The sequence below is a fragment of the Harpia harpyja genome, chromosome 14 (assembly GCF_026419915.1).
Source record: "Harpia harpyja isolate bHarHar1 chromosome 14, bHarHar1 primary haplotype, whole genome shotgun sequence".
Lineage (NCBI taxonomy): Eukaryota > Metazoa > Chordata > Aves > Accipitriformes > Accipitridae > Harpia > Harpia harpyja.
Window position 1 is genome coordinate 11,997,044 of NC_068953.1, and position 15,809 is coordinate 12,012,852.

General features: G+C 44.0%; 1 protein-coding gene across 2 annotated transcripts in view; it reads left to right on the forward strand.

The window, feature by feature from the left end:
• The window catches only part of STX8 (syntaxin 8), a 114,221-nt gene that overhangs the window by 53,294 nt on the left and 45,118 nt on the right, over positions 1-15,809 (forward strand). For both annotated transcript variants that reach the window (XM_052807207.1, XM_052807209.1), the window contains one exon: positions 13,585-13,686. In XM_052807207.1, coding sequence (XP_052663167.1) covers positions 13,585-13,686 — 102 coding nt within the window. Of the gene's footprint in view, positions 1-13,584; positions 13,687-15,809 lie in introns of those variants that run through there.

The window sequence follows — 15,809 nt, forward strand, 5'->3', positions numbered from 1 at the left end:
TGTGCTGGAGTTCATCACACAGGAATTCAGAACTCGTGCATCGAGATCAAACCAGTATTTAGCCACGGTCTTCTGAAGTGTCTTACAGACATGTTGCTTAGTGGCACTAAACCCTCAGCTTTGTGCAGCTTTTGCCAATTAATCACTTTTTGTCCTTCCAACAAATGAACTGTAGAAAGGAGAAAATCATAGAGGAGTGGAGCAGCTGTATAAGGGCTCCCTCTGTATAAGAGCCTTTCCTTGCTCTGCAAAAATCCATGGGCACAGAGCCACGCTAAACAGTAAGTGTTCAGCCACATCTGCAGAAAATCCATGGGAGGGCATGTGGAAAGTTGGCACAACTTTTGGTGGAAGGAAGTGGGAAGAAAGAAAATCATTAGCTAAGGCTAACCAGGATTCATAGACTTGAGGTCGTCTTATCTGTGGAAGTTCTTCTTCCACCCTTTCTGTTGTTTTAACCGCTTCTCTGAGTAATCTGAACTTTTTCCATGACTGCAGACTTGGAATGGAATATTTCTGAGCCACCAACTCAAGTGATGTCTTTTTCTGCTTTTGGTCTGTTTCAGACTTCTGGGCAGACGACTGGGCAGGTAGGACGCAAATAATTCCAGCAATATCAGAGGAGGGCCTTCACTGCAGTGCATCTGATTCCTGGTATTTGCTCAGCTCTGAACATGTTGTTAGATGATGTATTCCTCTTGCTAATTTAGTCAATTTACCATTGATTCCAGTAGAGCTTGATGAAGTATGGCAGCTGGAGATCAGTCCCAGGTGCCTGGGTTGACCTTAGCTTTATCAGCTGCTTTCAATACTGTAACCATGAAGCACTTGCAAGTTTTCTGGTTCCTCCCGTGATTGGTAGACCAATTCTAAAGTGGCTTTCCTCCTCGTTTGTGATCCAAGAGGATAATGCCATGCAGCTGTCCACAGCATGATGCTCTTGTGGTGAATACTGTGATGCTCTCTTGGCTTATTACCAACCTGAATGTTTATTAAAATGGCAGTTGTGTTTTGCAGGCTTGACAACTCACTAATACATGGTTCTGCATTTTCCTCTTCTCTAAATACCTTGAGCAGAATTGAACAAGTCTCTTAATGCTCCAGTGAGACTAAGTTATTTTAGAAGAGGTTTGACTGCGGATGTATAGAGCGGAGGAGACTGGCAGTACCTGTTGGCTGGTAGAAATAAGCTTTTAGCAGTTGGCAGAGGTGGTTGGTTGTTTTGAGTGTGGTTTTGGTGAACTTTCCTGGAGTTCTTGTCAGCTCCTATGGGTATAAGGGATGGGCTGGTGAGGAAGATCTTTCCACCTGGCCTCATGACCCCTTCTGGTGTGTTCCACATGCTGTCACTGATCTCCATCACTTCGGTATGGGCACGCTGAAGGGCATCTTCCTTAGGGCTATACATTAAGATCATTCAAAAGATTGTGTGAGCTCCTAGCCCCATCTGACGCCTTCCCATAATCAGGGGCCAGGACTTGACCAGTGGAATTTTTTTAAACTAAATTTTGCATCTGCTGCTGTGTGATGTTGGGGTGCTGCAGAGGTTATTGATGAGGAGCTTATGGTGTTTGAGCCACTCCTTCAGAGACAGACTGTAGGGTTAGATTGGCCTGTCTGGGGGAAGGGTGTTCATCAAATTTCTAAAGTGCCTTTTCATTTAAAAAAAAAACCCAAACAAAAAACCCCAACAAACCCCATCTTCCTTTGGAGGGTAAGGGTTAATGGCAGGGGATGAGCTCTATACTGTGTCAGTCACCCTGAGAAACCCTCCGGCATGTGGCAGGTCACTGGTCTGTGTGTCTACCACCTGAGAGTGGCACTGCCTGTTCATTAAATGACTGAAACTGGAAGGAAAGGAATGCACCACTTAAGCTTGAATCACTAAAGTCAGCATCACATCAGCACGTTGAGTTATATTCCCTTTTTGCTCCTCAAACTGCAGTCCATGTAATATATTTTTGGTCTCTAGCTGTGCAAGAGCACTGCTGGTCATTTTTTCCAATCTTCCTTAATCTGCTTTGAAACCGAGAGCACTTAATCTCCAGTTGTTGAATTATTCTCAGTTGTAGGGACCGTGGCAGCAATGAAGTGTTTCACTAACTTTTAAGGTTTTTAATGTAAAAAATGTGGGACGCTCTCGTGGGTTGGAAATAGTGTTACAGTTAACACTTTGGGAATGGATCGGTCCTGCTTTTTGGATTGAGTTTTCTTTAATTTGAGTAGGAATGAGTTTATACATCCTGCGCAGCCTGCTAGACATGTCAGGAATTTCAGTATTTCTTTCTTTGAAGGCACTTGCCACAGAGCGGGGTGATTCCGCTCAACCTCGCTCCCAGCAAAGCCAAACAATTTAGTGATTTTTCTCGTGGGGACAAAATGACATTAGCCATTTATAATCATCGCTTTAAATCGCCTTAGAGCTGGAGCTGTCTCGTAGGCAGGTTTTGAGAAATGAGGTTTTTTTCTTTCAAAGGTGCTTGGGAAACTTCTGCCGGGACTCCCAAGTGACGGGCCCTTTGTCCGGGAGGAAGGAGCCGGCCTCGGAGGGTTATCCATCAGCGTGCTGCGGCATCTTTCACAGCCCCAGTTCATCAAAGAGACGTTCACAGCCCTGTCTCACTGGCCGGCCCGGGGTCGGGCAGTCGTGATGTATTGTTGGGCTGACGGATGGCATGCAAGGCGAGGGTGGATTTATGGGGAGCACCTCTTGTGAGTAAACCCTTAGCAGGCAACGTGCTGGCTTTTAAGAGAGTCCTCCCGTAGATGCATTAACTACAGTTACTCTCAGAGTTGAGAAAATGGATGAGAATTGATTTTTATCTCATGGAAGAAAGGTGTATATCGGGGTTGAGGTGGCTGTGACCCAAGTAGATGAGATGCTGTCTCACTGTGGGGTTTTTTTTGTTGTTGGTTTTTTTTTTGTTTTTTTTTTCAGTGGGACTAAGGCCTGGTTCTTTGGTATCCACAAGGATTACATTACATTACATTACTGTGATGGGTCCACAGTTTAAGAAGTGTGGAAGTAGTAATTGTCAAGTAGATCTTAAAGTGACAACAGCTGCATGGAGTATAACTTAAGTGATTTTTTTTTTTTTTTTTTTTTTGAGAAATGGACCAGAAACCTAAACTAAAAACCAGGTTTTAGTGGTGTTTTATGGGGAATTGCTATACCTTCTACCCTAGTGTAATTATGGCAACTGATGCATGTTTGTAATTAAAGCTATTGACATCTGTGGAAAAGTATTGCAATGGTGTACAAACTTGGGATAAATTAGAGTTACCAAAAGAATGTAGGGGTGAATATTATGAAGAATTTCTGAAGGCAGTATTTTAAAAATCTTCCTTAGATTTTGGATAAAGGGAAAATAAACAAATACAGAGTCTGAATTAGCTTCTGCCCTTTCATTTTGTGCTATAAGTTTGCAGAAAACAAACATATCGTAACAGGAAAAGTGTTTTGATTGGCAGGGTTTTGTTATATGAATGTAAGTAGGCTTCCAGTCTCTTAGTGCTCCAGGCTTTCCTAGAGATGCAGAATTTATGATTATTTTATCTGTTAGCAGTATTTCCTTGCTTTCTCTCAAAGTGAGTCTGTAGAAAAATAGTTTAACGACATTGTCCCTATAACGCGAAGATTTTGCTGGAAGTTTTGATAGTCTGGCCTAAAAATCTCTGGTTTTGTTGCTAGAGCACTCAGATTTTGGATTTGAATAAAAATAAGAGATGACTACAAGTACAAGGAGCCAGCGCTTGCTGTGGGCTTGGTGTGCCACATACTGAACAGTGCACTGGGTGTATGGCAATGTTGACTTCAGTGAATGCTGTAAATCAGAGGCAACCTTTTATAATTCTTGCAAGAGGGTTTGTTGTTTTCTTTTTTTTTTTTTTTTTTTTTTTTAATATTAATGTGCATTTGATAACCAGGTAACTGTGCTGGTCTGCTTTAAACACGGTAAATAAAAGGAAAGGTCACTTGTTGGGAGTAAAGGGGAGGAACAAATGACCTGGCTTTACACTTGAATATTTCTGGTGAAGGAGACTATTATCTCCTTCCAGATAGCTGGGGAAGGATACTCAAAATACCATATCATGTGAATATGGTTATTGCCTGCCTTATATCACTGGGAGTTCTCAACACATCTGGACTGAGAGTAGTTCCAGTAACATTAAAGCGTACTATTTTGGTTGGCACACTGACACTGTGGTATATGCCAATTAGTAATGGCTCTTGGAAACAGGCAGCTTTAAAACTCGCCCTGAACTATTCCCCAGAGAAATTATTCAATTAAGTACAGCTAAAATTAATGTCCATGGGTTTTGTTCGAATAAAACAAAATAAGCAGCTGGAAAAGGGAAAACTTCTCAGTATGTGCTTTTAAAATAACAACTCTAACTAATAACTGTGTTTGCTGGAATCGATACTGCTGTTTGTTTTCTCAGTGTTGCTCTTTAGCTGTGAATGATCTGATGAGGGCTACCACAGCTGATGGCCTGGGATGGTTCTTTGTCACCGCCATGTATTTTCAAACCACCGTCTGCTGCCTCTGGACCTGATTTCGAGAGGATGAAGTGCTCTGTGTTGCTCGGGGGTATCAAAGTTTGACCCAAATATAATCTTGTATATTTTGGAATGGATGAGTGAGGCTGCTTGGCTGCAGTGTGAAGGGTGGTGTGTGGTGGAAACGGTGATCCTGTCCTCTTAGTCCCTGGAGCAGATGGCAAAGTTTTCTGTAGCAGAACAAATAGCTTTCTCTTCTTTCAGCAAGTGTTAGCCTTGAAGGTGCTGAAGGTTTGGTGAAGCAGTGGGAAAGGGTTACGCTGGAGGCATGTGCTGGCCCTCGGCCTTCTGAGCTGGGCGCTCAGGCTGCTCTTCCCTTCCCAAAGGCCAGGCAGAGGTTGTAGGACTCTGGAGCAGTTTGTTCTTTTCAGTCTGTGCATTTTCCACTGTTACCAGGAACTCAGGGAACCAGGAGCAATCCTGGTCCTGAACGAGTTGTTCCCCTGCAAGGATTCCTCAGGGCGGAGAGCTGGCATGGCCTGGAGTCCACAGGGTATGTTGGGGGAAGGAGGACCTTCTGCTGCAATAGCTGATGCATCTAGTGCCTCAAGCTACTAACCTGAGCATGGAGGGCAGGCTGGAGCTGGTCACTGGCTGCGTGGGGGAGAAGAGCTGTCCTTCCCCGCCTGCTCTCCTGGACACAAACCAAGTCTGCCAGCTCCTGCCCTACTCTGCCTGGAGATCCTGCCGCCCAGCTGCCCTTCTCTTTGTCAGCAGAGCCACTGCTTGGCAGTGCGGACACAGGGAAGGGCGAGTGACGTCTTTGTGCCACCGGGACCCCAGCAGAGCTGCAGGGGAAGCAGCGGGAGGTGAGATCCCCTCTTGCCTCCCTGTAGCACTGGGACTGCTACGTACATGTGGCATGTCGTAAAACACATTCTCAGCAGGAGGCCACAAGAGGTCTTCTCAACCTGATTTTCTCCAAGGACCATCAAGCCCCCATGAATTAAAGGAGCCAAAGAGTGAGACAGCAGAAACACAGAGGAACAAGTAGGTTTGCTCCCTCAGAGAAGTTAGTATTTTTGGTTTTTTTAATACTTACATGAAGTTCTGCCAAAGAAGAGATTAAATGTCATCAGTTAAATTTGGGAAGGTGGGAGGAGGAATCTTGGTCTTTGCTTGAAATGCAAAACTCGTCACAGCAGAAAGTGTCAGTATCCCGGCGTCCTGAGCGGCACAGAGCTTGGATCAGCATGAACACCAGTGGGATTTTGAGTATTACCTTGGAGTTGAACAGTGAGGAGAAGCCCATGACTGTACTAAAAAATTGCTTGTGGCATGGAGAGCTGCACATGTCAGAGAGCTTGCAAAAACCAGGCATGGTTAGCAGTGAAGGAGAGAAATTAAGATTCTTGGCTTTGTATTTTTTACTGTGTTTTTTTCTTTTCACTCTGCCTTGACATTACAGCTGGCACATCGTGCTAAGGTTCTTTAGGTTTCTGATGTACTTACATTAGTTGCAATCTTCATTTCATACCACTGGCATTTTGAACAATGCTTGCTTTCTTATTAACATGTAATTATGGGGTTTGGACATATAGAGGTTGGCATTCAGTATATGATTCATTTCTTTGGTATCTAGCTCTTCTCCTGAGGCACCGGAGACCTGAAGGAGGGAGAGAAAGCCTGCTTGGCTTCTCCACTAAATTCCAGCCTTATTGTAATTTTTTTGCGTAGCATAAAACATTATGGATTTTAGTTCTCTATATGTTTTTCTTAAAGCTGGCTGCAGTCTTCCATGACTCACAGTGGGGTATACTGTGGAGATGCATTACTCATCGATAAATACTATCGAGTGATCTGTAAATTTAAATCCACGGAAAATCCAAACAATTCCAAGGAAATGTTTGGTCAGCAATGCTGTTCTGCTAAACTGTGACCAAATCCCAGATTTGCTTCTCTCTGCTTGTGCTGTATTTCATGTGGCCATTTTCACTTGGCTTTTGGGTTTCTTACTCTACAGACAGAATGAGGGTGACTCAAAGATGAAGTTGCCAAAACCAAGTGAGGCTTTTTACACGTTTTAAATAAAACAACAAAAAAATTGATTAGGGTAGAGTCATGTATGAAAGCAGAACTCTGGCTGTGCAAGAGCCTGTTCTACTTCATGGAAAGAGATGGCCGTCTTTCCTAGGGACTCCATGAGTTAAGGAGAATGATTAAAAAAAAAAAAAATTCCATGCCTTTAGAAAGATGGTGCACCTATGTGGGACATGGGTAGAAACAGGGAGACATCGGATGGAAAGGCAACCAGATCATTTTCCTGCTCTTTTGTGGTGAAAGAGTAGGAAAAAACCCACATGGTTTCCTGCAAAATAAAACATATTGTTCCTCAAAACGGCCTAGCTCTCTGGCTCTGCCACTGCCTGGCTTTCACTCCTTTAATGGACTGCTTCACACTTCTGCATAATGAGTTGGCTTGCTTTCTCATGAGCTCCTTCATGGGAGAAACAGCGAGGAGGACTCCGGTGTTTGATGGCTTGGTTCATGGTGCCCTGGTGATGAGAGCAACAGCATCCATAGCTGTTGCATAGGATCATCTCCTCCATGTCTGTGTGCAATTGTGTCTCCATGTCTCATTGTGACTTGTAATCTCGTAAGTTACACCTTTCTTGATTAAAACATGCAGCGTTGATGCACACGCCATAACTCTGGCATAGCTTGCTGCTGTTTAGTCCCTGCAGAGAAAGATGCAATATTAATTTTGTGTCTTTAGTATGATCTCATGACCTAACAGTTGACTTGCTCCTCTGTCTTCAGTGTTGCTGGAGCAGAGCGGGGCTGGCCAGGCACTGATGGGGTCTTGGCACTGGGGTTGGAAAGGGAGGAAAGGTGGAGTGGCTGAGTGGGCTGGAAAAGGGGCTTTTGTGCTCTGGAGATGTTTGGGCTTCTTGTTTTGTTGTCAAAACTGAGAATTTCATTTGCAAGCTGAAAGCTGGTTATTTGCTTCAAGCTGATCAGGGACGTGTTTCAGCATAAAGGGCATCATCAAGGAGGTAAAACACTGAAGGTCCAGGCGTGCAGAGCGCTCTGGGATGTACTGTTTTTATCATTTGTCAAATGGTTTTCCAGTGGAAACTGTTCCCTTGGAAAACTTCTGACCAGCTGTAGAAAGACTTGATGGCTGAGTTGACACAGAAGATGGGGCTGCCAGAGAAGTCCAATTTCAAACCCATAGGAAGCATTGTTAGAAATGTCAATAGAGAAGTTGGGAATATGGGAAAGGCAGATGGTGGTCGTGATGGAGGACCTGTGGTCTCTGTGTTGTGCTGCTCAACAGGACTGCGGGCAAATCCAGTGCCTGAAGCTTGCAGCCTTTTTTAGGAGGAATAAAGGAAAAAAGCAAAAGGATCCGTTTGGACACAGCAGACTGCTCCAGCACCTGGCTTGGGTTCAGCTCAGGGTTTGCTTTCCCATCCTGCGCGAGCCCTTAGTGCAAGAGACCAGCTGTAGCATGATGTATGGCAGTTTCCCGGAGAGATGACTTATGGCTCTAACGGGTGGGATTCCCATCTCATGGGACACTCTGAAATTATCCATGCTGTGGCTGGAGAGAAGCAGAACCAGGTTTTTACAGAAAGCACCAGTGTTTTTAGGAAATAAAACAATGTTTTTGATTTTCATGGCAGCCGCAAAGTCTTCGAAGGAAAAAGGGTATGAAGAATGAACTTTTTTTCTGAGAAATTCCTAGGATTACATATAATTTCTTCTGCTCAATTTTTTTATCATCTGTCTTCTATTCATGTCCTTTGCATAAATCTTTATTTTTCTAGCTATTAGCAGATGTGATTTTAAAGATGTATATAAATACACCCTTACCACTGCTGTCAGGTTGTTGTTCCACTGCGATTTCAGGAAAGGTTTTTATGTTCTGGTAGTCACTTTTAGCACAGTCCTTCTGAACGCACACACGTGGAAAAGGATGGACCCCAGAAATCTGTAGCAGGAAAATGTGATGCTAGTGTGACTTACAATGCAACCATTTAATTTAGAGTTATTCTAAAGATCATCTTTCTCAACCTTTAAGGTATCATTTGAGATTGTGAAGCCAAGCATGATAGAGCAAAGTGGAAAGTGCTTGTGATCCAGGGTTCAGACCAGTTGCTTCACTTTTCATTTTCCATTTCCCATTTCAACAAAACTTTGAAAAGGAATATTTAACACTCTACGTTCTCACATCTCTGTAAGTCTTCTGTTGATCTGGGTCAATCAATGGATTCTTGATCTTTTAAAAGTTGACCGTAGGCATTGATAGTGCTTCAGCTTGCTGTGACCAGTGAAGCAATTCAATGAGCAATTTTTTTTAAGTGCTTTGTGTTCAGCTGCAGCTCAGAAGCTTTAATTTTCTGGCTGTGATAGCTGATGCAGTGACAAGTTCAGATCTGATTAAATGATTTTTGTATTTGTTTATATGGCCAAAAATATGTTTTAAGTTTAATGCAAAATATTAAAACCAAAATCAGTTTGGTGTTTGTTTTTTTAAAAAATAAACAGAAGGAACTTTTCCTCACTTTGCTCACACTTTCTCCAGTAAACACCCCTCTCCTCCCCAGGAGGTAGAAATAATGTTGGAACTGGAGAGGCTGACTGACTGTACAGCTGCTGTTTCCAGCCTCTCCTGCCTCTTCCACAGGGATGCTTCTTCCAACTCTTCCAACCTGGACCCGCGCTCAGCCTGGCTGCTCTGCATTGCTCCAAAACATGTTGCCTAAGATCAAAAACTGCTTCTGTGGGCTTTTTAACAGAAAAAAGTCAAATATTTTGGAATATATCAACCTGCATTTTCTCCTGTCATCTGCTTGCTTTGCTGTTTCCTCATTGCGCATTTTTTTTGCTTGTAAATCCCCTGTGTGCAATTCATCCCAATGCCCTGAAGGGCTGCCCGTGCCCTCTCCATTGCTGGTCCCATAGCTGGAGGAGCAAGGGCAGGACTGAAAATGGGCTTGTGTCCACAAAATTAAGACCTCCCATGACTTTTGTCCTGGTTTAAGGTGTATATATATTGATCTGAAATCTGTAAAGCCCACCATTATTTTTGCTGTCTGATATATACCAGGCTTCTGAAGAAATCCTGCCCTTTTGAGGGCTCCAGCCCAAATGTTATAGCTTTGATCACCAGAAAAAGCATCAAGATTTGTAGAGGTGGTTTTGTGTTTCACTGCTGCAGCCTCGCAGGGACGAGGTGAGGAGAATTGGTAATACCCGTGCACCTGCCTCTGCCTTCTTATAGAAACCTGCCACTTTTGTGCTGGCATGTTTGGCTGCCTTGGCTGCTGGTGAGCTCAAAAGCCAATGTACCTCCCTGGTTGATGGCTGCGACCCTAGCAAAGGGACACATGTGCAGGGACGAGCAGGGCTGCGACACCGGTTTTCAAGCAGAAGTCCCTGCTGATACAGGAGGTCCTGTCCGAGCTCATCTCCAACAGATGAGCAGCCTTCAAACTTCTCCCACTTCAGCTGGGCTTAAATTACTCAGATTTTGATACTAGGGTTGTGCAGTAGGTTTTATCTTCTGCCTCAAGATACTCCTTCACTGAAAGAAGACCTTGGCTAAATTTGTGTTACCGGTTTAAATGTGGTTTGCAGTGCAGTGTTACAGTAATGTCCTTTGTAAGGTCACTGGCAGCCCTTCAGCAGCCTGCTTTTCCCCATCTGCTCCCTCCCAAGGGGGGAACCTCGCTGCTTCCCCTTTTTCAGGTTTCTCTCTGTTTTTTTAAACTTACTCCTTGGCTAGTCAGGTAAATGGGAGGTGATAGAAAATTTTTCATTCCGAATGTAATAGCCGGCTTGAAGGGCAGAGGGGGTTGCAGGTGGGTCATCTGTCAGAAGATGTGGTCCTCGGGAGCCTACTGAGAGTTAATGTAGGATTGTCAGTGCTCTAAAGGCTTTCTTAGCTGTGGAGTTAGTTTTCTCTGGCAGCAGCTCTGCCTACCTTAGAAATTAATTACTAGTTTTCAGTTCTGCCTTATACAGCATGTATTTCCGTTGTGTTTCCTTTGCATTAGAGTGGGGAAGAAATGCTTTAATGTACATGAAGGTTGAGAGCTGCTCTGAACCTGAGTGTCACCACGACAGCATGCTGGTGGGGGTAGAGGGGTGGATGTTTCTCTGCAGGGTGTTGGTGGTTGCAAGCGCACTGTGGTCTGGGGAACCTGCTGGGCTGGAATCCTGATTCAACTGGTGATGGGGTAAGAACCTCCCTGTGCTTTCTCCCCACGCCAACCCCAGCACAGCCGCGGAGGGGAAGACCCTGCTCAGACCTCCTGGTTGTGCCATGAACACCCCAACATTTCTGGTCTTAACTGCATGTTACAACAAAGGACTGGTTGCTTTTTGAGCTTTGGGCTATGTGCTCGGTGAAGTGGCCTGCTCCCCTGAAACTTGGCCGTATCAAGAGACATATAGATATGGAGAAACGCTTCTCCTAAGCTGTACAGTCCAGTTCTCTGGTTCAGAAATGGCTCCTGCTGGTTGGTCTGAGAGGGGAATGGCTTGTGCAGGGGGATGGGAAAGCAGAGGCTCTAGACATAATCCCAACTGCAATGCCTTGGGCTTTGAAATGATGACAAAAAATTTTCCTGCTTGCATTTGTTCTCATTTAGCTACAGCTTGTTCACCAGGATGTTTTTCAAGGAGGGTCTGGTCAGTGTTGGCAAAGGAAGGTCTCTTATTTCCCAAGCATGCTTATCACTTTGTCCTTGACAACGATGGGAACTTTCGGCACTTTTTTTCATTTAGAGGCAAACATGAGAAAGCCCGCCTTTGCAGGCAGCATTGTGCTGGTTTTCCTGTATGCTGAATCACACAAGACAGATAAAGTTTCCCCAAAATGTTGTTGGCTTTGCAGATGTTAGACCTGGGAAGGTTGGGTGGGAGGGGGAGAATTAATATCTGAACTACGAACTGAACAAATCTTGAAGTTCAAATAAAGAACCTGCCATCACTTGGGAAAATGTGTTTTGGTGTAGGAGGAATAGTAAAATCTTGAGTATTATAAACAACTTCACAAATACAGAGAGTTTGTGTCTGGAATAGAGCAGTATTGGTGGGGTGATGCTCCTTAACCACGGGAGTGGTGAATGGTTTAGATATATAGGATAAAATGGAGGCTGCACAGACAGAGAAGCAGTTCATGTTTGCCCTCTGCCCTCCCTTCATGTGAATACTTAGATGGTTTAGGCTGCAGGACATGAATCAGGAGCTCATGTTTTAAGAAAGATGTATATTTTCAAAGTACAAGATTTTTGAGATGCTGATATCATTTTACATAGGGATTTGCTGGAGATGGTAGAGTGCTTGTGGGACAGACTTAAAAAGCATGCATTAGAAGGATGATGCTTAAATCTCCCAGCTCTCCAGGAGAGTAAAACCTCCGTGCTATATATGCCTTTGAAAATTTCCTTTGTGTCTTCAGAACTTTGATTATTTTATATTTGTTTTCTGTATGTATAATCAAACTGGTTTTATCTCTGTATCTAGAGCAATGCTTGTTACTTGGTAAGATTTGAGGACATAGGCACCCTGCATAGTTTACATCTTTTGCTGCAGGAAGGTTAATTTTAGAGGAAACTGTTCCCTTTCAAGTGCTGGTATAAAAGTGATGGCCAGCAGAGGTGTACAGGTGTTCTTGAGAAGCTGCAAGAACTAATGTCACATATTGGCACCACCTTGCAAGCTCAAGGTTTTATTCTAGTGTCACAGGGAATTTTTGGAAGTACAAGGAATGCTCTCTTTAGTGTCATCCCCTTGTTTCTAGTAGAGATACTTGGGAAATCTCTTGTTTGAAGGAATACAGGGTTATGATGCATAAAAATGAACAGTATATTAGTATATCTTGCAAACTGAACACTGTGTGCTCTAACTTCTGCTTTTGCTTACAGTCCATTAAACCCGGATGTTTCAGAAGCGCTGCAGTGCAGAGATGCAGTGCTAGGATCTGCCAGAGTACAAATGAGTTGAGAGCACAGCAGCCGCCAGCTGGCACGGCTCTGTCCCCGACCTGATCTCAAAAGGCAGGCTAGATTTATTAAGACAGTGATCAATAGTGGGGAAAGTGCTAGAAGTGTAACCAGAGCAAGATGCTTTGCAATAGCATTCAGGTTTTGGCTGGTGTCCTCCTCCTGGTTTATCATGCACAAAAAAAGCCATTCCTACCTGCAGAGTAGAAAGCCACTCAAACGCGATGTATTCATACACCCAGCAAGAAGCACTGGCTGTGTATTTCAAGAAAATTAGAGCATAACAGTCAGCAAGAAGGAAATTTGGTGTCTGAATGTGGCTTTTAATTTTCAGTGTTAAAAAACCCCAACCCATCAACCACTCTTGGTGTAGGCCTTGTACCTGGTCTGATTTCCATGACAAAATTAAAGTCATCAGTTGCATGAGGTTGAAGGTGGGTTGGCTTCAAATTTTCCTTTCCCTTCTATTAAAAATAGATGTAGGAGAAATTTTGCTCACTTTCCTTTTCCCAGAGGATCGTCTGGGCTGCAAGCAGAACTGCCAGCCGTACATCTCAGTAATTGAACCAAGGCGGAACTTTGACTGTATCCTCCATGGTCGCTTGGTTGGGACCGCACCAAATGCTCTCAAAAGCACTTAATGAAGATGGTGATTCTGGATGTGTTTTAATGACTATGTAATGGCCAAGTGTTGAGATGCTCTGTTCCAGGGACTGAAATTTCAGATTTCCTATAGCATATGCATTAATCCTCTTACTTTGGCTAGTGTATGGTGGCTGCCATCATCTTATACTTCATGGCTACCTAGACTGATCCTGCTGTTTCAGGCTGTATTTTTTTCCTCCACTCTTGCAGTGGAGGAGTGCACTGAATCTGAAGTCAAAGTCTCTTGTGTAGTGCTTCCCAGGATCTGGACCTTTCAGTGCATGTGGATCCCTGGTCTGTCATACTGGAAAATAAAAGGGTGCAGCTGGTTTCCATTTTGGAGCCTCCAGCAGGAGCGTGCATGTTGAGCAGTGATGCTGTGGGGCTTGGAGATTAATGCTCATGTTTCTCTTTCCCCAGAGATCATCGACGACCTCACTAACCTGGTTGAAAACACAGATGACAAGCTTCGCAACCAGACGCGGCATGTGAAGTTGGTGGATAAGAAATCAACGTCCTGTGGTAGGAAATGGCTTGAGCACAATCCTGTTATTAAATGATGAGAAACCAGTCTAGCACTCAGAAGCTGTGTGCAATGTGCTCCTCCCAAGGATAGCTTTTTTTAAAAGCTAAAAACCCTCATCTCTCCAAACTCAAGCATGACCTTAGCTGCTGTTGCAGGTTTGACTCCCTGCGCATGCTGTGTGTTGATATAGTTAACTTCCTTAAGCCATTTGACTCCAGCATTGCACAATATTCTGATTGGAAATTGTAGAACTGTATGAAATCAGTTTGGTACGTGTTAATTAGGTTTAAAAAACTTGCTGGCTACCAGCTCTCACAAACTGGTCACAGCGGGGAGTGATGCCGCAGGGACATTTCTGGTGGTGTCCTGCAGGAATGTGTTCTCAACCAAGTGGCATTCACAGGCTGCCAGACACGAAATCCTTGCTGGTGAGTCTTCAAGCTACGTGCAGGCTGCTAAAGCTGAATTGTACTCTTTTCATATCGCCAAAGCAAGGTTATACATCTCAAGAGAGTGAATGCAGGTTTCCTCTATAGGATGAAGACCTGGGGTTTTTGATAGCAATGACTTTAGGAGGATGCTGTGGGTGATGGCAGCAAATGTCTTTATCTTGGGAGGATGAGTGACACTGAGGAGTGACTGGGGGAGGATGTCCATGGGGAGGTGGCGGTAGTGAGACTCTTCTGGAAATGGCATCTCCGCTTTTGGTGTCTGTGATTTGTTTTCAGCACACTAGAGGACTCAAAATGCTAACGATAATATATGCTCTGTAGAAATTTGACTTATAGCCAGAAGTTAATGAAATTTGGCTTATGTAGTTTAGTAAAGAGAAGTTGAGAGGTGACTTGGTCACATATCTGGGTGGAGAGGAGGTTTCTGGCTGGTGGGGAGCTTTTATTCTGTAGAGTGATGTTCTAGCAGCAAAAGTGACAGAGCTCAGACTGGCAATGAGACATTTTTCAAGCACTGAGGATATATTTCAGGGATTGATTTAGCTCTCCATCAGCGATGACTTTTTGAAAGCTTGGTTGATGTAGGTTGGTGAAAGTCTCTGGCTTCTTCTGGAGGTTAAAGTTGACTCGTCAGACATTTGTCTACGATTTCTCGTGTACCAACTACAGACAGAATTAAAGGTGTGACTCCAGAGTTCATGACTGATTTTTTTTTAGTTTAGGTATTTAATGTTGACACAAGATGGATTTAATCTAAAAATAATTGCACTTGAATGATGCCGAGTACTCCTGTGTGCTCTTTGAAGTCTCCCCTTAATTTCTGTGGCTTCATTTTCTGCAGGCCTACAGGGAAGCGTGACATGAAATGCCTGCGCAGGGCAGGCAGTGAATCCCATTCCATACAGGACAGCTTCTCCCTCCTTTCTCCCCGCTTTTTAGGTTCCTCATGCGAATGCAGCCCCCAGACAATGTTGCTGGATAATGAGCCTGTCTCTTTAACTCTGAAACCCGTGCTGGCTGTGCTGGGGAATTTGAGAGGAGGAGGAGGAGGATGGGAGAGGCGAAGGCTGGGAGGATCCTGGGCTGGATTCCTTGGGGGTGACCTCTCTCACCCTTTCCACATTGAAAAACATTTTTCTGCAAGGGGTGGTGAGAAGTGCTGCCTCTCGGTGCCTGTTCCCTCTGCTCCAATAGGTCTTCCTGTGTTTGCATAACAATTTGGGCATATGTAAACACTATATTGCCTCAGATAGCTGTTTTATTCTGCCTAAGCATGAGTTTTAGAACAATAATGCTGGAAGACACAGGCTTTAATGGCATTCTTCCCATCCCTTTTCCACCCTTATCCCTGGCACTGAAAATTAACTAGCATAATAATATCAGAAAAACTCTCCGTGAACGTACGATTATTCCTTGAACAGAGCCAAGCAGCGGGAAAACTGGCACCTGCTAGGTAATTTTTTCAAAGTGCTTTTTTTCCCCCTCCAACATTTCATTTAAATTGATAAAATGAGTAACTCTTTGGTTGCGGCATGTTACTTTGGATTTAAACTGGGGTGAAGTGCTCAGTCTTTCCCCTTGTCCACCCCTTCCTTCCCTGGGATGCAGACGTTTGCTTGGACCCAGTCTCTGCACTATTCCAGCATGTGCCTGTTTCCGTGTTTTTG